This window comes from Rosa chinensis, chromosome 5, assembly GCF_002994745.2.
Source record: "Rosa chinensis cultivar Old Blush chromosome 5, RchiOBHm-V2, whole genome shotgun sequence".
NCBI lineage: Eukaryota > Viridiplantae > Streptophyta > Magnoliopsida > Rosales > Rosaceae > Rosa > Rosa chinensis.
In genome coordinates this window covers 18,436,515-18,462,558 of record NC_037092.1, presented here as the reverse complement: position 1 = coordinate 18,462,558, position 26,044 = coordinate 18,436,515, and the positions used below count along the sequence as shown (strand labels likewise).

General features: G+C 39.7%; 1 protein-coding gene across 1 annotated transcript; it reads left to right on the top strand.

The window, feature by feature from the left end:
- Nucleotides 1-16,567: 16,567 nt before the first annotated feature.
- Nucleotides 16,568-25,908, top strand: LOC112202199 (ATP-dependent zinc metalloprotease FTSH 12, chloroplastic). The gene is made up of 19 exons (XM_024343131.2): nucleotides 16,568-17,117; nucleotides 17,290-17,474; nucleotides 17,682-17,908; nucleotides 18,424-18,701; nucleotides 19,324-19,401; nucleotides 19,481-19,723; nucleotides 19,812-19,952; nucleotides 20,042-20,209; nucleotides 21,159-21,271; nucleotides 21,860-22,076; nucleotides 22,436-22,507; nucleotides 22,733-22,852; nucleotides 22,946-23,062; nucleotides 23,160-23,336; nucleotides 23,691-23,810; nucleotides 23,912-23,986; nucleotides 24,491-24,598; nucleotides 24,734-24,814; nucleotides 25,339-25,908. The coding sequence occupies exons 1-19, from the start codon at nucleotides 16,704-16,706 to the stop codon at nucleotides 25,414-25,416; spliced, it is 3,012 nt and encodes a 1,003-aa protein (XP_024198899.1). The 5' UTR covers nucleotides 16,568-16,703; the 3' UTR covers nucleotides 25,417-25,908.
- Nucleotides 25,909-26,044: the final 136 nt, after the last annotated feature.

Sequence of the window (26,044 nt, the reverse complement as noted above, 5' to 3'; positions counted from 1 at the left end):
TCTCTCTCTCTGCACACACTCACATTCTCAGTTTGTTTTGCTTTTTTATTTTTTATTTTTTTATAAACTGTTAATTGAGTGAAAATGGAGACTCATTGAAAGCCTATTGTGGAGTCGAAACACTAAAAAAAAACATTATTGCCCTCTAATAATATACCTATTGGGGGTCAATAACCACTGCACTATGTATTTAAGTACACTAATCTGTTATTGATTGAAAATGGAGTGTTTTCTTGGTGGTCTATTGGGGGGCAATAGACAGATTATTGGCCCCTAATAATTTCTTAAGTGTGGTTAATTAATCACTAAAATTGGAGCCTTGAAATGTCTTTTGTTGTTTTGAGTTTATTATAGTACAATAATCTGTGAATGATAGAAACAGGTGATTTTTGGGTGGTCTATTGGGGGGCAGTAGATAGATTATTGCCCCCCAATAATGTCTTTATTGGGGGTTAATATTGTTAGAAACTTCGATTTTGAAAGTCTAAGATAATGATTTTGGTTTTGTTTGCGTGCAGAATGGCAAGACCAAAATTTAACCTATTGAGTGATTCTGAAGAGGAAGCACACAGTTGAGTGAATCATGCCTCTTGATGCAGCTTGGAGAAAGTGAAAACTGAGATCATGAATATGATATCTAACTTCTAATGTACTGTAAAGGAGGATCTTTATTTTGAAAGTAGGAATTTAACATAGGGATTCTGAAAGTAGGGATTGTACATTCTCCTCTGCAATTTATTCTTCATGTTACGGTGAAATGATATGATATACTTTTGTTGCATTCAAATTATTACAGGTCCTTTCAACAAATTGCAGATGGATTCAATAAACATGTTTATTGTGGGGGGGGGGGGGGGGGGGGGGGGATAAAATCTCCATTGCCCCCAATATACCTCTTATAAACAGTCACTGCAAACTCAATCTTGTTGAAAATTTAATTCACTTCTTAAAAAGCAACAAAAATCAAAATAAAAGTCAATATCAATCATCCTCAAAAGAAAAATGTTACAATGAGCCTGAACATTAACAATTATTGCCCCCAATAAACCTATTATTGTCACCCAATAAAAACTGTAAAACCCAACAATTCTATCCAAAAACATGTACTACTACTTCAGAGGAATCATATAACCTTTTCCAGAATAAATGCACCTAGCAACGAAAGGATCACCCATATTCCTGCCAAAAAATCAACAAAACAAAACTATTATTGCCCCCCAATAATAATTTCAAAACAACCAAAACACATCAGAAGTAGCAACAAATTACTTTGAACACAAAGAAAAAGATCATTGAATAACTATTATAGGGACTTCATAACAATTAAGACAGATTATTGCCCTCCAATAGATAGATTATTGTCCCCCAATAATGTAGTAAGAACAACCAAAACACTTCACAAACTGTAACAATTTGCTCTTAACACAAAGGAAAGATCACTAAACAACAACTAGAGAGACATAATAACAATCAACACACATTACTGCGCCCCAATAGACATATTATGGCCCCCCAATAATATAGTCAAAACTACAACACAACCAGTTCAACTAAACACGAAGCTCAGATTCACAAAAATCACTTCAAAATTAACACAGCAATTCAAATCTAACACAATGTACACAAAAAGACCCAGAAATTCAAATCAAACATATTAGATCTAGCTAAAATAATACAATTTGAGATCGATGAAGAAAAGAATCAAACCGCGATGAATGAGGAACAGAAACAAGACCTTGATCTCGATCCATGGTGATAATCATAGCACAGCTCCTCCCTCTCTAGAACTCGCAGAGTTTGAACTTAACACGAAGCTTAGATTCACTAAAATCAGTTTGTAACCCAAAAATTTCAAAACTAACACAACGTACACAAAAAGACCTAGAAATTGAAATCAAACAGATTAAACCGAGCTACAATCAAACAATTTGAGAACGATGAAGAAAAGAATCAAACCAAATGAAGGAGAAACACAAGCAAGAGCTCGATTTCGATCCATGGTGATAATCACAACACATCTCCTCTCTCTTCTAGAAATCGCAGAGCCCTCTCTCCAAAAACTGCGCAACTTCTCTCTCTCTCTCTTTCTCTAAAATGGCAGAGATTCTCTCTCTAAAATCGGGGAGTTTCTCTCTCTATCTCTTTCTGTTTCAATTTTCAGCTTTGACAATTAGAAAAGGGCAAAACGGTCCAAAAATATGAAGAAAATATGTCCAACTCTTAGAGTTTTGGGTAAGTGGGGTTTAAAAATAAAAATTGTTGTGTAAGTGGGCAATCTCTTAGAGTGTTTGGGTAAGTGGGTTTAATTAACCCCAAAATTGGGTAAATGATCATTTCCCCTAAAAAATACCTGAAAATAGGTCGCTGGAAAAGTTGGCCGGATACTGGTTTGAAAACATTAGCCGAAGGTCAATCTGGTCGCCGGTGGCTGGCCGAAACTTGGTCGGAATTGGGCGAAATTGTCCTAAATAGCTTTTGTTCGGTTTTCTGCTTGCTGTTCAATCACTTAGGCGGCCGGTTAGATGACTTTTGGACCAGTTTTAAGGTTTTGCCTCCTGTTCATGAGATTGACGCTGCTGCTAACAAAATTTGGTGGCAATAGGAGGTCAGGAAGGCAGTGAATAGGTGGAGAATCTAATTCTGCTTCCGGGGGTTGGTTCGTTACTTTTTCTGTCGGTTCTAGTGATTTCGCCGCCGGTTCTGAACTCCTGGAATTAAGGCCTTTAAGGTGTGCGGTGGAGGTAGAAAGTGTTTCAAGGTTTTGTATTCGGATTTAGGTTTTGGCTATTTGTTTCAGGGTTAGGGTTTCGTGCTGATAACGTGTTTTAGAAAAAAAAGGGATGTATAGAACAACAACGAGAATTGGGAGAATGATTATGGGAATATTAAGGTTTTGATGGTCACTGTGGGTTCGCTGGGTTTGAATGGGCGTGCGAGAGAGAGAGAGAGAGAGAGAGAGAATTCTGGGTTTCATGGGTTTAAATGGGAACGAGAGAGAAAAAGAATCATGGGTTTGAATGGGGACGAGAGAGAGAGAGAGAGAGAGAGAGAGAGTACTCTGGGTTTGAATGGGAACGAGAGAGGGAGGGGGAGAGAGAGAAAAAAATTTAAAAAAAATGTTTAGATTAAAAAATAAGGGATTAAGACATGAAAATACGAAAATATCCTTCAGTATTTAGTCTTTATAACGGAGCTAACGGCTCCAGGTACCAATCTTCGGTAGGGGTCGAAACCTCAGGTACCGTTTTGATATTTTCTTAACGTGAGGTATGAAAGTTTAGAATGGGGAAAATGTCAGGTATTGTACGGACGATTTTCCCCTGATTTTATGTTTGTAATCCTCTATATAAATAGTATATAGGGAGGTAGAGCTCGACAAGGGAAACAAGTTTGATACCCAAGTCAAAACCAAACTTCGCCGAAAGACGAAGCAAACTTCGCCGAAAGACTCAAAAACTTCTTCTCCTCGATTATCTTTCTTGGCTTACCATCTGAATGAGCAAATACCATGAATAGGTCGGCCACATCGAGAGGAAGCTTCTGATATAGGTGCAAGACCACGACGTGGCAGGAATCAGAAAAACCTGCCGGAGAAGCCGCCACATTCTCTCCTTCAATTCTCTGTCATTGGACATCTTTTGACAAAACAGAAGGCATAGGGAGACGGCGACACCGAGACGAAGAAAACTAGGCTGGTCTGACGTCGGGAATATGCCGGAAAAGTGTGGCGGCTATTCGGGTTGGTCCTGACCCGGTCTGGGTCTCGATCAATATATTCCTTCACCGGTCAAGATCTTCTGCCATTTGAAATCAACGGTCCGGATGTAGCTGACTTTAAAATTATATTTTTGGATATTAAAAACTTCCAAAAATCATTAAAATTAGCTTGGATTTTCTAAAAATCTTCCAAAAATTCATACGAACTCATAACGACGTCTAGTTTAATCCTACCGGTTAGAAAGATAAAATTTGTAACGTCCCGTATCTTAATTTATCCGTTTACTAGTCATTTGGACGGTAAACGACAATTACTTTCACTTTTTACTTTGTTTCGATACTTTAAGTGGCCCTAAAAGTTGACTTTGTGTTCGGGTCAAAATTTGAGAAAATGTTCTTCATGAAAGTTGTAGAGGACGTTAACTCGAGCGCGTGGATATGTGGTACGTAAAAATCGGAGTTCGTATGCGAAAGTTATAGGCGAAATACTAAAGTTACTGTTCATATAGTAAGTTTCTATAAATAGCCGAGTTACTGTGGTAAGTTGCCATTTTTGGAAAGTTACCCAGCTTTTCTCTCTCCTCTCCCCCGACCCTTTCTCTTTTTCGGCCCGATTTCTTCCTCCTCCGGCCACCCCACGATGGAATCCGGGCACCGGCAAGCTCGCATCTTCATCCTTGTCACGCCTGTGGTGGTGTTTTGCGGTGGCTCGGCCGGTGGAGCTCGGATTTGAGCCGTGAAGTTCACTGTAGCAGTTTGGGAGTTTTGTCGATTTCCGGCGATTCCGGCTTTCTCCGGCCACCAAACCGGGGTCGAAGGTTCGGTTTTTGACATAGATCATTTCCCCTAAGGTCTTTCATTTCAATTTGCAGTGTAGAGGTCGAATTAACAATTTCAATTTCTAGGGTTCTTGGAATTTCTGGAAATTTTTCACAGGCCAAATTGGAGCTCTTCCAGGTAAAATTGGAACTTGTTGTAGTTGAGAAAGAGGTTGGGTTTGTTGAGTAGGTGGTGCTGCCAAATTTGGTGGACATCGGAGGTGGTTGCCTGTGGCGCGTGGGGCCCACGCGCTGCCACTGTTGGTGGCGCGTGGAGATGTGTAGGGCAGTGTTTTAATTTCAATTTTTAGCCCAATAAATTGTATAAATGTTGAAGTGCTTGTATGTGAAGTTTGGTGAATTTTGGAGGAGTATGGAATTGTTTATGAATTTCCGAAGTTCGGAGTTGTGTGATTTGAATTGTGGGAAATCCGGCCGTTGGATTTCCCCTCGTTTTCGTTGTGGAATATGTAAATCGAGGAATTGGTGTTATGGGTGTGATTTGGGTTGAATTGGAGAAGTTGAGGTTTGGGTTTTGAGACTTAATAATTGATTATCGTAAAATTATTTTCCGTCCGGTAATTATTTATGTACGAATAATTGTGTACAGGACGAGGTACCGAGTTTTTGCTCGACAAAAGAACTCGTACACGTGGTCGCCTATATAGTACTGTGAGTGGACTTTTATTTTCAAAGAATGATGCATGCATTTATTTAATTGCTTCCGAATGCTAAATTGCTTATCGTATTACGTTTTCGAATTTATGATTAATTTCGGATATTATTTTTGCTATGCGCGGATTCAGAATTTATACACTACTTTATTTTCAAAATATCCGCCATAGTGAAATATTGGTTATTATGGATTTTTCTCACTTACTTATTCTGAGATTGAGAGAAATCTTGGCGTGCGGGGTCACGTCTTTGCACACTTGGATTCTTATCTCGTGAGAAATGTGGGGAAGCTAAATGGATTTATTGGTTCGACGATTTTCTTCCTCACCATACGCGGGTCATGTGATTAGGTCTCCTCCTCACTTACTTTGTGTTTGTGAGTGGCAGTTGAGGTAGCTTTTCTCCTCCTCACGTGGGTGGCAGTAGAGGTAATGTTCTCCTCCTCGCACAATCTATGTGTGAGTGAAAGTAGAGGTTATTAGTTCTCCTCCTCACACAATTTATGTGTGAGTGGCAGTCCAGGGTAGGTAGAGCCTAAGGGGCTCCTTTACCCGTATGGTGACATCCTTCCCCATATCCTTTTATTTGTTATTTGACTAGCGGGGCTAGTCTGATTCTTTTAGCCAGTGGGGACTGGTATGTTTTCACGAGACTCCGAGTTTTAAAGACATGCGTTTTATAAACGTTGCATGCATCGAAGTTTTACGAATTTAAATTCATGGGAAAGTAATACAACCTCTTTTCTTTTAAATTATTTATTTAGTCGTTTATTTTTGTCCACTCACTCTAACATGTTTTTCAATTACTTTCCCCTGGGCCCTTCGATTTCAAATGCTCAGTTTGCAGGCGAAATTAGTTGAGGTCGGGCGTACATTGGAGTTGAGGCATAGTCAACAACATGGCTTCCGCATTTTTATTTGATTTAGGTTTTCCTCGATTACCTTGCTATTAGAATTGCTCTGATTACCTGAGGAAGTTGATGTTATTTAAGTTGTGATTTGTGTCATGTGATTTTGGTTGATGTTGTAATTTGGGGAGCAGGGTGGCTCCAGGAGAAAAGGATGGATGATTTAGAAGTGTAAATGTTTTCCTACAGGTTTTGGGTAGCCTACTTTTAGGGGAAGTTCCGCCAAATTTTTGGTAGAATTTCTTCTAAGGTGGGCCCCGCAGGGCCACTTCGGATTTCGAGGTGAAATCCGGGGCGGGTCCTGTCAAAATTTGACAAACCAAAAATTTAAATAAATTTTCAAAACTAAAAATAGTTTAAAACTAATAGAAAAAAATTTTGCCTTTTTTTTTTATTATATGAAAAAACTAAAGAAAACAAAAACAAAAGGGTAAATTGGTCATTTAATGATAAAAATATGCCAGCTGTCAGTTTTTGTAACGAAGGTAACGGCACCAAGTACCGATCTTAGGTCGGGGTCAAAACCTCAGGTACCGTTCTGATATTTTCTGAACGTGAGGTACTGAAGTTTAGAATGGAGAAAAGGTCAGGTACTGTACGGATGATTTTCCCTAAAATCAGAGTTTTACAAGGAAACATAATCGTATAATAATTTGGATATCTACAAAGATATCTCCGAAAATATCTATAAGACTAACTCTATTACAACTTAGACAAATAACTAGAGTTTGGGCCGGACACACAAACTAGTTGTCTTTAAACAGTTTCTAATTTTTCTTTCATTAAATTAAACAAATACTTCCTTACTGGACGTATTATCTTTGATCGTCAAATGCTTAGATATTTCTTTGAATCGTTGGACATGGCACTCAGTCTATGATCACCTTTGTCTCATTGCTTTGAACCACTTTCACCGCAAGTTTGTTCTGCCCCCATAACTTTTGAATTGCAAATGTTAAAATGTTCAAAAGAAAAAAGTGAGAGAGGGATAGTTATTAAGCCAGAAGGATGGTGCATATAGATTCTCTCAAAAATATAGCTAGGAAAAAAAATGGTAATAAAAGAACTTAACAAATTAATATTTCGTGAATTGTTTTAGGGAATCAGAAATTGAGAGAAAATTGTTGTGTAATTGTTTTAGGGAATCAGAAATTGAGAGAAAATTGTTGTGTATTCTCATTGACAATAGGGGTCTCTTTATATAGAGGATTACAAGACATAGAATCTGAATCATACAAGAAAATATAATCTCTAGATTATTCTATATTAAACCCTATTACCACTAGGTCAAGTAACCTAGAGTTTGGGCCAAACACAAATTAGGATTTTACTTGAACACTTCCCCTTGTGTTGCCCAAACGCGGTGCTTCTCTCATTGCCTCGTTAAAACCTTGCCGAGTAACAAAAACCCAATGGGACAAAAATAACCTCGGTCGAAGGGGAAAAAGAGCACAACACACCTTTCACGCCTCGAGACGAACATGTAGACATCTCCTCCTGATGTCTGCGCCTCCCCTGATGACTACGATCATGGGAGTTCAGATAATTTCGGCAAGCCAATTCTTGCCACATGTTTCTCGAACGAGGATTTGGGCCATGACTTAGTAAACAAGTTTGCCACATTGTCCTCAGATCAAACCTGATTCACTTTGATATTGAGGAGCTTCTGTTGTTGCTGATTGTAGAAGAATTTAGGCGATATATGCTTGGTGTTGTTGCCTTTGATGTAGCCTTGCTTCATTTGTTCAATGCAAGCAGTATTATCCTCATAAATGCTCGTTGGCTCATCTGTGGTAGACTTCAGACCACAATTGCTTCGAACATGCGTAACTATGGATCGAAGCCATATACATTCATGAACTGTTTTGTGAAGAGCAATAATCACTGTATGATTCGAAGAGGTAGCGACTAAGGTTTGCTTTGTAGACCTCCAAGATATCGCGATCTTTCCCATGGTGAAAACATAGCCAGTTTGAGAGCAACATTTATGTGGGTCATCGAGGTACCCAGCATCAGCAAAACCTTCCAAAATACTTATATTGTTTTGGGATGGGGAGAGGGAACACAGTCCACCATGTATGGCGCCCCTGGCACTTGATGAGTCTGAATCCATCTTCTCTCTGTAGGGATAGAACAAGCCCATATCGATCGTACCACTTAGGTATCGAAAGATATCTTTAACACCAGTCCAATGAAGTCGTGTTGGCGCAGAGCTAGCTATATCTAGCTAGCAAGTTCAGAGCGAATGAGATGCCCGGTCTTGTGCATTGTGCTAAGTATAATAATGCGCCTATTTAGGGGTCATCATGGGCCGGGCTAGGGCCGGCCCTACCCTAAATTTTAGGGCTTATAGTAGGGTCGGGCCTGGTCAAAGTCAACAAAATTTAGGGCTGGGTAGGGTAGGGCCGAGGCTTAAATATGCTAACCCTTACCCGCCCGAAAAGCCCTAGTCACTAGGGCCAAAAGGGCCGGGTCGGGCCGGCCTTCCAAATAGGGCCAAATAGGGCCGAAATGGGGCTAAAAGGGCTTTACTTTGTTTAACAAAAAGAAATACATTATTCTTTTTTCCTCAAAATGTGGCTCCATGGTCATATAGGCAATATAAGACTCATTGTTTTTTGTTGATCATATTTTATATATATATATATTGAGATTAACTTATAAGTTATAACATTTATAAATATTAGTTAATGAGGTTATATTTAATTAACTATCTCTCTAAATCTCTAAATTAATTTTTACTTAACGAAGGAAACAAGAATTAAAGAAAATAAAGCTTAGAAAATCAATTACTAAAAAAGAGATAAATTGTACGCTATAGAAAAAAGAGAAATTTATTTTAAAAATAGAAAAAATAGAAAATATTAGGGCTTAAACGGGCGGGCCTAGAGGGCCGGGCCGGACTTGGCCGTAACGGGCTCAAACGGGTAGGGCCGAAGGGCCGGGCCGGATTTCAATTGCATGGCTCTTACCCTACCCTATTTGAGAAAGGGTCGGGCCGGCCCGCCCTAATGCAAGGGCCAGGTAGGGCTTCCGCCCTATGGGCCAGGCAGGCTTTGGGCGGGCTTAGGGCCGAAGGGCCAAATGATGACCCCTACGCCTATTGCACTTAGGTAGGGCACTTCTGCCTCTAGCACTTCTTCATCGTCATCTTTTGGACGAAATGGATCCTTCTTTGGATCAAGACTACAGACGACCATTGGGGTGCTTGAAGGCTTAATTTTGTCAGTGTTGAAACGCCTAAGCATGTTTTGGGTATAAGCTGATTGATGAATTAAGATACCATCTCTACGGTGGTCAAGTTCCAAATCGAGTCAAAACCGTGTTTTCCCAAGATCTTTCATCTCAAACTCGGATTTCAAGTGTTCAGTGGTTTCCCTTAACTCTTTAAGGGTGCCAATTATGTTCATGTCATCGACATAAACCGCTACTATTGCAAATCCGGGACTTGTCCTTTTTATGAACACATGGGCATAGTTCATTGTTGACATATCCATTTCCAATCAAGTAGTCACTTAGACGGTTATACCACATCCGTCCGGATTGTTTCAATCCATTAGGGGTGGGCGAATAAACCCGTAAGCCCAAAAAACCGGCTTGGACCGCCCGGTTTGGTCCAGGTTTGCAAAAAAAATTTGGTAACATTCTCCGGTCCGGTCTGAACTGGCTAAAATCCGGTCCGGTCCCGGTCTGAAGTTTTGAAATATAATAAAGCCCGTTGGGCCGGACTAATAATTAACAAATATTTTTTATATGTTTTATTAGTCTTCCTACCAACTTTTCTTTTCCTCCTTCTCTCTCCACGTTCTTCTTCTCTACTCTAATTCTCTCCGGGTCCCACCCCTCATCTTTCTGACTCTCTCTTCTTCTCTTTCTTCTCTTCTTCTTTCTTTTCAGTTTTCCCGTCCCTCTCCAGTCTCCCCCCCCCCCTTCTTTCTTTTTTGTTTTTTTCTTCTCTCTTCTTAAGTTCTTATCTTCTTCTTCTTCTTTTCCCCAAACGCCTCCACTTCTTCTTCTTTTCCCCAAACACCTCCATTGTCTTTTTCTTTTCTTTTCCCTTCTCTCCCTAGCCCTCCTTCGGTCCGTCAATTGTAGAGAAATTCCTAATTCTTCTTCTGTCGTTGCTCAACCCCAAAATCTCTCTCTCTCTAGTTTTTCTCTGTTATTCAACCCCAAAACATCTCTATCTCTCTCTCTCTCTCTCCTCTCAATGATGGTGGTTAGGTGGCTTTGGAAGTTTGGAGGGTGGAGGAATCGGTTTGGAGCAAGATCTGTTCTAGATCTGAGAACAGATCTGTTTGTTTTGTTTTTTTTTTTTTTTTAAGTCTTTTGGGCCAGAAAAAACCAGAGGACCGGCCTGGTTTTTTTCGGTCCAGGCCTTTCCTGTCCCTGAAACTTAAAAACGAAATTTGAGCCCGACCCGAAAAATTCGGGCTCGGTCCCGGGCCTTGCAAATTAGGTGCCGGGCTGGGACCGTGCCCAGGCCTACAATCCATATCGTGAGCGTTTCAAACTAATTGCAAATGTGCTCCGTGGTTTAGAGCCACTTGATTTGGGTAGCTGAATTCCTTCTGGAATCTTCATGTATATCTCTGTATCTAGATCCCCATATAGATACGCAGTAACCACATCCATAAGCTGCATGTTCAGTTTTTCAGAAACTACCAAACTGACAAGGTAGCGGAACATTATTACGTCCATTACAGGAGAATAAGTCTCCTCGTAGTTGATTCCAGGGCGTTGTGAGAAGCCTTGCGCCATAAGGCGAGCTTTGTATCTTACAATCTCGTTTCTCTCATTACGCTTTCTAACGAATACCCGTTTGTGACTAACTGGTTTGGTGTTGGGCGGTATTGGCACGATTTTTCCAAATACCTTTGTTTTCGCTAGAAAATCAAGTTATGCCTGGATCACATTTTTCCATTTTGGCCAATCAGCTCTACGTTGGCATTCATCAATGGAGCGTGGTTCAATATCATCGGTCTCAATAATCTCACGCGCCACTGAATACACGAATACATCATCAATGATGATGGAACTTCTTTGCCACGTTCCATGTACACTAGTGTAATTCACAGAGATCTCTACGTTCTCAGGGATAGGTTCTTACATTGAGGCGTCCCCCAATGATATCTCTTGGACGTAACCATAATCTGAACATTCTCATGGGACGGATTTTGAGTATCGATGATCAAAGGATTTGTTTGTGCCTCATTCGCTCTCTTTCTAGGGCGAGTATCCTTCGAACCAATAGGTCTACCGCGCTTTCTTGCTGGACTTGCGGCCATAGATGCCTCATCATTGCCATAATGGGTAATGGTGCCATCTCCTGGTGTCACAGGAGTGGCGTGGTGTCCAGTATTCGGGACATCGATCCTTGTAGGCACTTTTGCAGCAGGTATGTGTGATCTCGTCACTTTGGCAACATTAGAAAACGCATCAGGCAGAGTATCTGCTACGTTCTAGAGCTTGATTATTCTTCGTACTTCAAGTTTGGACTGTGCGGTACGGGGATCGAGATGAGACATAGTGGGGACAGACCACAATAATTCATGTCGTTCCTATTGAACATCTGTGTTCTTATCTCCCCTAACGATGGGAAGACTGTCTCATCAAAGTGACAATCCTTAATTCTAGCGGTAAAGAGATCGCATGTCAAGGGTTCAAGATAGCGGACGATAGTTGGAGATTCATAACCAACATAAATGCCCATTCGTCATTGTGGAATCTTAGTACTCTGTGGCAGCGTAATAGGCACATAAATAGCACACCCAAAAATGCGTAAGTGCGAGATATCAGACTCGTACCCAGTCACTAGCTGTAACGCAGAGTAAGATTGGGTTGCAGTGGGTCGTAGACGAATTAGCGTCCCTGCATGCAATATTGCATATCCCCAAGCAGAAACAGGGAGATTGGTGCACATAACTAATGTCCTTGCTATCATCTGTAGTCGTTTGATACCGGCTTCTGGGAGACCGTTTTGGGTATGAACATGGGGAACTGAATGCTCTACATCAATCCCCAGTGACATGCAATAGTCATCAAACATTTTCGATGTAACCTCGCCAGCATTATCAAGTCGAATTGACTTCATAGGATGGTCAGGATAGTGAACCCGTAGACGGATAATCTGGGCGAGGAGTTTAGCATAAGCAGCATTTCGAGTGGACAACAGCGCGACATATGACCAGCGTATCGACGCATCAACCAATACCATAAAGTATTTGAAAGGTCCGCATGATGGTTGAATTGGTCCACAGATATCCCCTTGGATTCTCTGTAAGAACGAAATGAGTATTTTAGGATCCTTTGCGTAGGACGATCTCGGTCCTAATTTCCCTAAGGAACAGGCTTTGCAAAATGAGCGAGGGGCCTGTGAAGCAACCAATGAGGATTTTGGTTGGGCCTGAGTATCTGTAGCGCTATTAGAAGCAAAATGTGTGACTACATCTCCCAACATGGTGTTGGAGACATGAGAATTAGTATGTATGGCGTCATGGCCATTGGGAGGAACAACCATGGCGTCATGCTCATGGTTGGTGCCATTGATGGCATCATCACATGGGATTTGGGCGGCCCAATGGAGCCCCAAGACGGCTACAGCGCCAGATGCTGCAATTGTTGCGGTCTTGCTAAGTCCAGGAATCAATTTTCGATTCTTGCTTCTTCTCACTCTGAATAATGGATGTCCGTGTGATGTCTTTAGTATACGGAGCATCATATCATGACCAGGATGCCCGAGTCGGTCATGCCAAAGCCAGTATGTGTTAGAATCCAAGAGATCTTCTCTTATGACATTATTGGATTCAATTGGTCGAATTGCAGTGACATAAAGTCCACTAGATTGACACATAAGCTTATCTAAGATGCGCTTCCATCCGCAATCATTAGAGGTAATGCAAATGAACTATTTTCTGTTCTCATTATGCATTTCTGCATGGAATCCGTTGACTCTTATATCTTTGAAGCTCAATAAGGTTCGATTTGCCTTAGGAGCGTAGAGAGCTTCAGTGACTTTAATCAAGGTGCCATTTGGCAATAGGAATTGGGTCATTCCATGTCCTTGAACTAAACCTGATGGCCTAGCCATCGTAGTCACAGAGGAATATGTAGGCAACATTTCTAAGAATAATTACCTATGGTGTAGAATGGTGTGCGTAGTCGCACTATCCGCAAGACATTGTAGTTCATCCATTCCTAAAAGAAAAGCTCATAATTAAAAAGGAGTCATAAAGAAAAGAACTCAACTTTTATTAATAAGCCAAACGGAATTACATCATCGTTTCTTTAACCAAAGAAAATCTAATCCAATAAACTAGCTAATGCAAAACAACGGTAGTCGTCTAACTCATTTCGGTAATTCTAATGCAAATGTGACCAGGTGAGTAGAGAGATGTCGGTGGAGCAAAGCTCGTTTAAGTACCACTTATCTCAAAACCTTCCTAGACATCACACTTACATTGAGTACGCCTACTTTGAAGAAAGACTAATACCATTGGCATCTACTACAAAATAATATGGCAATTGCCTACATCTCTTGGAAAATAAAAAGACTTGATCAAAATCGCCAGTTTCTGGGTCTTGATCCTTGTAGTCTTCCACCCTTAGATCGAGATCGTCAGCTTGATCTTCTTGTTCCATGTAATTTGCTTCCCTTGCTTTACGATACATCTTGTATGCGTTTGCAACATTTTGGGATGCTTTACATGCCGTTGCCCAATGTCCTGGTAGTCCACACCTGAGACAAGCATCATTATGGTCAGGTTCCCTTGATCGAGGTGATTTAGGAGCGCTTTGAGGATGGTTATTGCCTTTGGTGGCGTCACCACCATAACCGGAGGCTTGGCCTCTCTCTCTCTTCACAAGTTTTCCTCCACGGTTCCGTGTACGCCTATCGTGGCGGTTTCCTTCCTCTTTGGGGCGAGAATATGGACTAGAACGTCTAGAATTATCCCTATTCTTAGGGTTTCGCTCCTTGTGTCCTCCCTTGGAGGCGCGACTATAATTAGACTCCGGAATTGACTTGGTTCCCACGGGTCCAGAGTTATAGTTCTTCACAAGTATGTTGTCATGTTTTTCAGCTACATTCATGGCACCAATTAGCTCATGAAATCTTGCGATGCATCTAGAATTGACATCAATCCGATAGTTTTTGGCTACCATCAATGCAGAGACGGGGAAGGTGGAGAGTGTTTTCTCGATCAACATCGTATCAATGATTTTCTGTCCAAAGAATTCCATCAAAGACTCGATACGAAGTGCTTCAGAATGGTAGTCAAGTACAGACTTGAAATCACAGAAGCGGAGGCTATGCCATCTCACTTCTAAGTTTGGAAGCAGGGAATCACGGACGTTGCCAAAACGCTGCTCGAGTTCTACCCATAGCTTTCTTGGGTCTTCCTCATTGAGGTACTCATTTTGGAGCGTGTCATTCATGTGCCTTGTCATGAGAATGATGGCTTTTGCTTCATTAGCCTCTCTCATAACTTTATTTGCTTCAAAAGCAACAGCTTGTTGAGGGGTCAGCACGTCCTGACTTGGCTCTTAGATCGTACTCAGGATCCCATCAGCCTTAAGATGCTAGCGCACATCATGGACCGACTTGTGGTATCCTGCTCCTGTTGTCTCTAGTGGAGCGAAGCTCAACTTGTTCAGGTTACTCATCCTGAAAAACAACAAGAAAATTAGGTTAGTTTCGGAGCGAAAAAGGCTACCACAAAAAACTATTAAATTTCTGAGCGTAGTCGCTTCCAAGAAATTAGAGATTTTCTGAGCGTAGTCGCTTCCAAGAAAATCCGATTCCAAGAGGGGTTTTGGATTAGATCGAAACAATGATGTACGTGGTCGATCGTTTTTCTTCTCAACAAACTCTAAGTTTGGAGGATTCTACAAGCTCCAAGCTTGGAATGAGCACGAACCCCGACAGTTCGGCTTTTGGTCTCCTCTATGAAGAAGAAAAGGGGGGGGGGGGGTAGAGGAAGGGAGGTTGGAAGTCCCCGAGAAAAAGAAGAGAAAAGTAATAAAAACTTCAAAATGGGAACTTTTAGAAAAGTTTACCTTGAAAAATTGTCGGAAATCTTGACCGGAAAAATTGGCCAGAAAAGTCGCCTGAAAAAGGTTGACCGGCGGTTGACCGAGATGCTGACATGGCACAGGCTGCTGACGTGGCAGTCTGATGCTAACGTGGTAGGCTGAATGGACGCTGACTGTGTGCTGACTGGGTGCATGCGTGGATGCTGACATGGCTCTGGGCTGGACCTCTTCTGCTTCTGGCATGGGCTGAGGGTTGGAGACTGCTTTTGGGCCGAGAGCTGGGTTTCTTCTGCTGGGCCGGGTTTGTTTCTGGGCTGAGGCAGAGCAGGGAAGGCTGATGCAGGGGGCTGAAGATGCAGGCGGCGGTTCGGAGGTGCAGCGCTTTTGATATTTCCGGTTCCGGGGATCTGGGGTCAAGGTGCAGCTTCTGGTGGAGTATGGCAGCAGGAGGCAGGGAGGAAGGCTTCGAACTGGGCAGAGAGGCTTTCGGTATTTCCGGGGGCCGGTTCGGATATTTTCCGGCCGGTTCTGAAGGTGGCACCGCCGGTTCTGGCTTCTTGGAATTTGGATATTCAAGGTGGGCGATGGTGGTATCTGGAATTTGAAGGCTACGAATATAGGGTTTCAGGATTGGGGCGTCGTGCTGATAACGTGTTTTAGGGAATCAGAAATTGAGAGAAAATTGTTGTGTATTCTCATTGATAATAGGGGCCTCTTTATATAGAGGATTACAAGACATAGAGTCTGAATCATACAAGGAAAGATAATCTCTAGATTATTCTATATTAAACCCTATTACCACTAGGTCAAGTGACCTAGAGTTTGAGTCTAACACAAATTAGAGTTTTACTTGAACATGAACTTAATTTTGCAGTTGATTTTTTAGCAAATTGGGTCATTTCATCAGTCGAGATCAATCTTGGATCTGTGAGATGCCTCCTTTACTCCTTCAGCATTTCTAGCTAATAGTTTTGATTTACTGCACTCTGAGCGTCATCAGACTTCTCTATTTAATTTTGTGCAAGTCTTAGCATAAAAAAAAAGAGAGAGGAGAAAACAACAACAATAACATAAGGGAAAAAAATATAAACAGTACTCCAACTATGGTCCATTCTAAATTTTCATACCCAACTTTCCGTAACTATCACATTGGTACCCCAAATAGCCAGTCCGACCCAACATACGTACCTGCCGTCGATAACGGCGTTAACTTGCTCCTCTCGTGGCTTTTTTAAATCATGTCAGCTGTCAGAAGAGTTAACGTCGTCATGGACGGTGTGTATGAAAATTAGGTTGGATTGGGTACTCCAGGTACTAAAATGATAGTTTCCAAAAGTTGAGTACAAAAATTTAGAATGGGTTTTACCTCGGGTACTGTTTATATCTTTTTCCTATAACATAACGGATAGAACCCCAAAACCCCAGAATTGGAAATTTGGAACAGTGCTAAAACCACTACTACCTCTGTACTAATGAACCTCAAAACCCACCAAAACTCAGAAATGAACTTCTTCTCTATACAATCTCTTTGATTCCCCTATCCACACCACAAAATGGACCTCATACTCCCCTACAAGCCAAACCCACTTCTCTGTTCTTCAACTGCACTCACCCATTTAACCCCCAAAACCCTTCTCTTCAAGCTCCCCACAAAGCAAAGACTCAAAATTTCCCGGAAAAATTCAAACTTTCGTGTTAAAGCCTCTGCAAACCCAAATGGGCCTGATGGGTTTTCTTGGGTGAGTCTGGCTCGGTCTATACGCCGCGGTTCGGAGCAGTTCTGGTCCAATTTTGGTGACTCGGTGAAGAAGGAAACTGGGTTTGATTTGAATGAGGTGAATGTGAAGGTGGGGGAGTATTTGGGGCAAGCTGGGGAAGGATTAGAGAGAGGTGGGACTGAGTTGGAACGGTTTAGGACCGAGTTAGTGCCCGAGTTTGTGAGTTGGAATCAGTGGGAAAGATGGAAGGTAAAGTTCTTGTATTTAGTTTTAGCTTCTCATTTTGTTGTTGCAATGTGTTGGAAGGTAATGGAAGTTATTACAAAGCTTGAGTCTTTTGTTTTGATCAAGTTGTGGCGGGAACTGAGTGTAACTTTCAATTAGTTGATTTACTGATAACACCGTCATTTGTTATTCTCAGGATGTCAAGACATGGGAACCTAAAAGAATTGCTGCATTGGTTTTCTATGTTTTTGTTGCGGTAGTTTCGTGTCAAAGAATATATGTAGCAATTCGAGCTCCTATCCAAGATCGTCAGAGGAAAGAGTTGACAGAGGCTTATATGGAGGCAGTGATTCCTGAGCCATCTCCGAGTAATGTTAGAAAGTAATTTGATTCCACATGTTGTGTGTATTTTACGTTTTGGTCGCTTTAACTGCATCACATTTCTGCTTAGAATTTGAATATTGCCTTAATATAGACAGGGTTTAAACTTTTAAACTAGAAGGAAGAAAGAGGAATAAAGATAGAGAAGTTTTAAGGAGCTGTGTTTTGCTTAATCCCGGTTCTTTTTTTTTTTCCCTTAACTTGCAGGCTTAAGAAGAGTATGTGGAGGAAGACGACGCCCAAAGGCCTGAAAATGAAGAAGTTTGTTGAAGGACCTGATGGAACACTTGTTCATGATAGTTCTTATGTGGGAGAGGATGCATGGGATGATGATCCGCAGCTGCCTCAGGACAATGTGAAACAATTTATTGACAGTGATATAAAATTAAATCCAGAAGAAAAGAAGGAATTGAAAGAAGACCTGGGAATATCTGGTTAGTGTCTGTTTGGAACTTACTTGGAAGTATTTTGAGTTGATCCTTACTTTGAACCAGCATGGGAAAATTTTATTTTAGGAGTGTTATATAATTGATTCAATGAGGAAGCATATTTCATTATGAATTGTGAATTTTGAACATATCATAGTCTATTACATGTGTATGTGGCAAAGTTTGTGGTGGTATTAGCTGGAGCAGGAGTGGATTTGTTGTCTGAATGATTGCAATTGGGAATTATTTTATAGGTAGTGGACACCTTATTGATTTTAATGAGAATTATGTTTTTTAATATGAAAGGTTGTGGAATTGGCCGATTTGAGTTTCTCTTCCTGTATGGTGTAAATCTGCATTCCAGAGATTTCAGAGATAACTGCAACTCACTGATGTATTACTGAGACAATATCATGTAAACTGTAAAGTTTGCACGGAAATTTGTCTTGGATTTTATCATCATAGTGTCTTTGGTCATCTCTATCCTCATGGCCCAATTGTGTTTTTTTTTGGCTTTGCAGGTGAAGTTCAAGAGGATACTGGAACATGGCGTGAAAGACTTCAGAAATGGAAGGAGATCCTCCAAAAAGAAAAGTTAGCGGAGCAGTTGGACTCTGCAAATTCCAAGTATGTAGTTGAATTTGACATGAAAGAGGTTGAAAACAGTCTTCGCAAGGATGTAGTGGAGAAGGTAACAGAGACACAAGGAACAAGGGCGTTATGGATAGCTAAAAGATGGTGGCTTTATCGTCCCAAACTTCCTTATACCTACTTTCTTCAAAAGCTTGACAGCTCTGAGGTAACCTGTTGCTCTCCTTTGTTTTTATCTTTGTTATACTCGTTGTAGATTGATCCACTCGTTCCTTGTTGCATGGTGTTGCACTAATTATGAGTTTGTGTTGAATTAATTATGAGTAATCTCTCATGCATCTACTGCTTTCCATGCAAGAGTTTGTAACATTTGGGCTTCTCTTGTATCTCAGTGTGTTCAGACAGCACATGACCTTTCATATTCCATAATATAGAAGACTAAACATTTTTTTCTAAACTAAAATAGTTAAAAATGGTAGATAAATAAATATGGTACTGTGCGGTGTAGGTTATGAAATGGGATGTGATCATGGCACCTTGCCATATCTCTCAGTAGTAGTTAAAACTAGTAGATAAATAAATATGGTACTGTACAAGGAGTCAAGGAGGCTGAGGAAACTGAGAGATGTGAACTCATTTCTCAACTGCCTTTGAACTCTGTGTACTTTATGTCTCGCTTGGTGGTTCATTGGATGCTGCCATGTCAATTGCCCGCATGTCCAAATGAAACAGGAAGCATCATGCATCTAAGAGGATTTTTTCTCCATTGTTGGCTAAAAGTGCAAAGGTTTGTGTTGGCAGTGTCTGATGCTGTGGTTTGTTTTGGACAGGTTGCTGCTGTTGTATTTACAGAAGACCTAAAAAGAATATATGTTACTATGAAAGAAGGTTTTCCATTAGAATATGTTGTAAGTTTCCTCAACTTTTTGACAGACCTGATTCTTATGTCTGACTTATGGATGCTTAATGTTTCTCCGTATATGGTAGGTTGATATCCCCCTAGACCCATATTTGTTTGAGAATATCTCAAGTTCTGGAGCTGAAGTTGATCTTCTTCAGAAACGCCAGATCCACTACTTTATGAAGGTTGTGATTGCATTGGTGCCTGGGTTACTCATTCTCTGGCTAATACGCGAGTCTGTGATGCTTCTGCATATCACTTCTAAGCGTTTTCTCTACAAAAAGTATAATCAACTTTTTGATATGGCTTATGCAGAAAATTTTATACTGGTAAAACTTCATTTCCAACCATTTTGTCCCTTGTAATCTTCCTATTGCCTAGATTCTTGAGTTCCCATTGCATTTTTTCTTCCATCAGCCTGTTGGAGATGTAGGGGAAACAAAATCCATGTCCAAGGAAGTTGTGTTAGGAGGTGATGTTTGGGATCTTCTTGATGAGCTGATGATTTACATGGGAAATCCAATGCAATACTATGAAAAAGATGTGAAGTTTGTCAGGGTAAGTATTTCTTGTTTCATAAATCTCTGCTTGAGTTTTGCCTTTTAAATTACTGAAAGAGGAATTTGTTTTATCATTGTGCATTTTAGGGTGTTCTTCTCTCTGGACCTCCTGGAACTGGCAAAACACTTTTTGCAAGGACACTTGCAAAGGAAAGTGGGTTGCCATTTGTTTTTGCTTCGGGTGCGGAGTTTACAGATAGTGAAAAAAGTGGTGCTGCAAAAATCAATGAGATGTTTTCTATTGCAAGGAGAAATGTAAGCATTCCTCCCATTCTAATTTGCAGATGCATTATAATGGATTAGTAAATTGATTAGGCATTAGTCCCAGGAGATCAGTCACTGCTTGTCATTAATATACAAGTCATAAGGTCTAGGTCAGGTCAAGTTATGATCTTGTAGAGCTATTTTGCTCTTTTTAGGGACTATATCATCTCTTCATATTTGTGAAGTGAGCTTGTGTTTTCTAAATGCTAGCCTCTTTGCTGTTGCTTCTTTTCTGTTTTTCCTCTGTAGTAAGCCATGGATTCCTTATCCACTCCTTGCATTAATTGTCTTTTCTTCTCAAAGAAGTTATGCTTACCCAAATGACGAAATGGAAGAAAACTCATTCTGTTATTTTTGCATGATATAGGCTATCAGTATTGTTTCTAATAAGTCTGCGTTTTGGTCACTTCCTTCATTAACTCCTAAAATTTGATCACTTGTACATACTTATTATATTGTCTGGGGTATGATAGCTCTTTATGGATATAGTTGGCCTTCAGAAAATTGTATATTTCCAGCATCCATCTTAGGTGACCTCCTGGGCAGTTGCTAAGAGTGTTGCTCTATCACCTACCACTGGAATTAACTATTATTCCTTACTAGGGTTTGTCTTCCTTTTGATCTTCAGCATGGTGAAAATGTCACAATTGGAAGCATGGTCTTCACCATGGAAAATATCTTAAAAGTTCCCATCTGGTCATATCTAATTGACATACTTGTTTCGATGATCTCTCATGTATATCGCTGGTGATTTTTTCATTGAGGTCAATATGGCAGCTTGTTGAGAGCATATATACATTTTTTTGTTGTTTGTTTATTTATTTTTTCAAGTGAGCTAATAGGTACTCACTGCAGAAATGGGTTATGAGTCCTTGACATCAGCCTGCCAAACCGTGAATTTACTAATACAAAACATTGTGATTTACTATCCATTGCTCAGGCTCCTTGTTTTGTATTTGTGGATGAGATTGATGCTATTGCTGGAAGGCATGCAAGACAGGATCCTAGAAGAAGAGCAACATTTGAGGCTTTGATTGCACAGCTTGATGGGGAGTAAGTGTCCTAATTTATGACATGTCTATTTTTGCTCTTATTAAAGCAATATTGACATACAGCAGTAATTTATTTTTATTTACAATGCAATCTTAGCAGTTTGATTAGCATCTGTTATACATTCATCAAATTATTTTAGACTAGAATTTCTTATATGCGAAAGAGTAAAATTCACTATGAAAGACTTTAGTTTGAATACTACTGTTGGAGAGTATCTAAGTCGAACCACCTTGTGGTAGTCTTGCATGACTGGTTATGTGCTATTTATTATTTAGTTATATCTACTTTTGTCTCACTGCGGGGCCTTGTATTGATGTGGCTGCCAAATTAAAGTTTTGAAGTGTTACTTATTGAACCTATTATTTATTTGTGATTGAAGTTTAATTCAGGTTTCTTGGTCAAAAACTTAGAATATTAAGATCCAATTCCGAAGGGTTATTTCTTATCAATAATTATCACTTGTTTTCTGTTGTATAGCATGTATCTGATTTTACCTCTAGAGATTTTGAATCTTGATAGGTGTTAGGTGCTAACCTTTCCTTTTCCCTTATATATGATTTTTCATACTTAGTAACTGTCCGTGTGTAGGAAGGAAAAAACTGGCATTGATCGCTTCTCTCTCAGACAAGCTGTGATATTCATCTGTGCTACCAACAGGCCAGATGAATTAGACCTTGAATTTGTTCGATCTGGACGTATTGACCGTCGACTGTACATTGGTTTGCCTGATGCAAAGCAACGAGTGCAAATTTTTAAAGTGCACAGCGCAGGAAAGCAACTTGCAGAAGATGTAGACTTTGGAAAAGTAAGTGGTTGGGGTGTCCTGATTTTCTTCATTCCCATACAGTCTGTATTGTTGTATGACCATTGTTATGCTTTTCCGCCAATATCAGTGGGGAAAATGCTCCAGTTTTGAAAATATTTACACGTGTGATTATTCCAAAAGATACACAAACTTTGGTTGCCTCTGTTTTTGTTCTTTCTTTTATACTTTTGTCATTTAGATAAGTAGGATAGATATTGTTGTATGTTAGATATGTTGCAGATACACTGCTTGTTGTGATGGTTGGTCCTTTATACTGCTATGTTTTTTTATGATGTTGATTCTTAATATATTATTATTCTTATCATGTGAGAATTTTGTGTCTTTCTTCCATTCTTCAGGTTGTCTTCCGTACGGTTGGTTTTTCTGGGGCAGATATTCGGAATCTTGTAAATGAAGCAGCAATTATGTCAGTAAGTAAATCATACAAACATCCCCATTGTAGTCTTTTGTCATATGTTTGTATAATCGTTCCCTTGAAATAGAAGCTCTAACCGACATTCTTTCTTTTAATGAGTGAAATATGATTGAATACCATATATACATAGATGGAAGAGTGAAAACTATCTCATGAGTGCAATTCTGCAATCGTGTGTAGCTATAAAATTCTCTCAAGTTATTTTTCCTGTTTGTTTCAGGTGAGGAAAGGACGTTCAGAGATATATCAGGAAGACATAGTGGATGTGTTAGATAAACAATTGCTTGAGGGCATGGGTGTACTTCTTACTGAGGAAGAGCAGCGGAAATGCGAACGAAGTGTATGTCCATGTTGATTGTGCTTTAGTGGTTTCTCTCAATTGATAGTGTTTCGTATTAATTTAGTCACTTAGTTTTGTATAATTGTATTATAGGTGTCTTCTGAAAAGAAGAAACTGCTGGCTGTTCATGAAGCTGGTCACATACTATTAGCTCATCTGTTTCCTCAATTTGACTGGCATGCATTTTCTCAACTTCTGCCTGGTGGGAAGGTAGAAATTGTTTTCTGTATGAAAATATTTGTTGTCGATGCTATTGAAATTTCATTTGAGCTGCTCTCTGACAAGGTTTTGTTTGTTACATGAACAGGAAACTGCAGTATCTGTATTCTATCCCCGAGAAGATATGGTAGACCAAGGTTATACAACCTTTGGCTACATGAAGATGCAGATGGTGGTAGCTCATGGTGGGCGTTGCGCTGAACGTGTTGTGTATGGTGATGACATAACTGATGGAGGAAGAGATGATCTGGAAAAGCTAACAAAGGTAGCAGAATTATTTTCATGTGTTACAATCTAAAGAACTACCTCATCTGAAAGACAAAGAAAAATTGGAAGTGTAATTAGCTCAAAGTGATATGAACAAATCTACAAAACTTCAGATGCAGCTTCTTTATCTTTACCCCTTATCTCTTTGATGGACGGTTTAGCATTCCTTGTATGAATGCACAATGGTATTAATCTCATAGGCAACATGAGTTATCCATGAAACTTGTCTTAAATATGTATTTTTACCTTCCCAATTTTACAAATGTTTAAATGCATGTAATCAACCAGTAGCAATTAGTACACAAATTGGTAGAAATACTTATCTATTTCCTCATCTAAATCCTCTTTTCAGATTGCTCGAGAGATGGTAATTAGCCCTCAAAACTCAAGATTGGGGCTTACAGCTCTAACAAAAAGAATTGGACTAATGGATCGACCAGATAGTCCAGATGGCGAATTGATAAGATACAGGGTAATCTTTTTTCTTCAAACTTGTTAGTATGTACAAAAGTATTCATTTCTTGGTTTAACATCTTGATCAACTAATTTTTCTTATTTTTCTTTGTGGTTTAGTGGGAGGACCCCAATGTGATTCCAGCCAATATGACTCTTGAAGTGTCTGAGCTGTTTACCCGAGAGTTGACAAGGGTGCGTAATTCGATTTTTGTTTATTATCAATCGCCTGCTATACTAAAAGGGTACTACTAAATGGCGGTGGTTTCTCCACTCCTCTTTGGCCTGAAAAATGTCATGGAGTTAATTATTGAGGATATAATGTTATGTATTCAATGTATTTATGGGTGGAGACAGACACGATAAATGAGATGATATAACTCTGAGCCATGTATATAAGTTATCAGAAGAAAAAGATGATTAAGAGAGAGTTTTGAGGCTTTTCATTAACATAAGAAAATAAAATATGTTGTTTGCTGGTCTAAAGTAGGACTTGCTAGGACTGCATAATCCCAAATGCTTGCAACATGATATCGAAACAAGTGATTTATTGTGGGAAGATTTCATCACTGTTCTAGTTGGTTACTGAACTGAAAGTGTGGAAGTTTATCTTTTAAATAGAAACACAATTTACAGTTTTTCTTTTCCCTTAGTTTTTTCATTTAAGTATACCTGGTTGATATTTGGTGTTGGTTGCAGTACATCGAAGAAACAGAAGAACTTGCGATGAAGGGTTTGAGAAACAACAGGCACATTCTGGACTTGATTACTGAGGAACTATTAGAGAAGTCAAGGATTACTGGATTGGTAAGTTATAAAACGTAATTGTAGGGCATTATCACTGTGATATTGATTCTAAAGCAGTTACTTTCATATCTCTTGAAATTCTTGCACTGGACTTGTTAGATCTGTAAGCTCACAATCTGTGGTTCTCAATTATAGGAGGTTATAGAGAAAATGAAGGCCCTTTCTCCAGTCATGTTCGAGGATTTTGTAACGCCATATCAGATAAACTTGGAAGAGGTACTTAACTTTTTTAATTTGATATGATTCATTGAAACACCATGTTTCACATCAGTCAGTATTACAAATGATATCAATCTTAGGAGTTATTTCCATACAATCATTTAAGGTTTTCCCAGACATCATAACAAAATACGTAGTTAAGAACAAAATAAAATTAGCAGGCAGCTGCTCTTCTGGCTGTCTATGCTTTACATTTGAATGTTTGATGGACCAGAGGTCTCATTAAATTTTTAAATGATCAACTACCCATCTGATTAAGTTGAGCATTTGGTGATGGTTTAGGGATCCAAACTGTTTCATCTTGTTTTTCAATTCTACCAATTACTCAGCCAAGTCATAATTATTAATCTCTACTTGGATAATATATGATATCTTGACTCTCGTTGTCCGTAACATCGTAACTAATTCCATTATATATGACGTTTTTCTTAAATTGTATTCTTCTCCCTTTTAGAGTGCATTTTGAAATAATGTTTTCTTTAATGAATTGAACTCACATGTGCTATTTGGTTAAATTTTAGGATGGACCGTTGCCACATAATGACCAGTTGCGATATCAACCATTGGACATATATCCTGCACCACTGCACAGATGTTAAAATATTGATGGGAACCATCAGCTCATTACAGGTGAAATCTCATCTAGCTTATGGGAGTTTGAGAGGTGATTCTTGTCACTTTCTTGTGATAGCCAAGCAGTCAGGTTGTCCACAACCTTATTGGAGTATCTTCTTGAATCTACATTTGCCCGTTTGTAATCAAGCCAACTCCAGCAGATGGCTTGGTGAAATATGCAATTAGGATTCTATTCCCACCAAAAGTTGGTTTTGTTGAAGATACCTATAAACCGGCGAGCGTTTGCTCAGACAAAATTGCCTGTAAATGGAATTCCTTGAATAGTGCTGAGCAAGTCGTGGACAACAGTTACATATAGCATCTGTATTTTTGAAATGAGGCTAGGATAGGTGCTTCACATTTTTGTATTTATAGTTCTTTCTTTTCTATTTTGTTCCTGCTCATGGAAATATAGTAAGCATTGGAAAGAAAGAAGGCAGATCTCAGTTTATGCAAAGCAAAATTTATTTGTCAAAGAGTGATAGCTACAGTGAAAACGAAATATACTGCTCAATTACTTGCGCTTTCATATTTCGGCTTATTATGTAGCACTTTTTTTTTTTTTTAACATAGAATCGACCGTGACCTTTCAAAAGCCATAATCCAATAGAA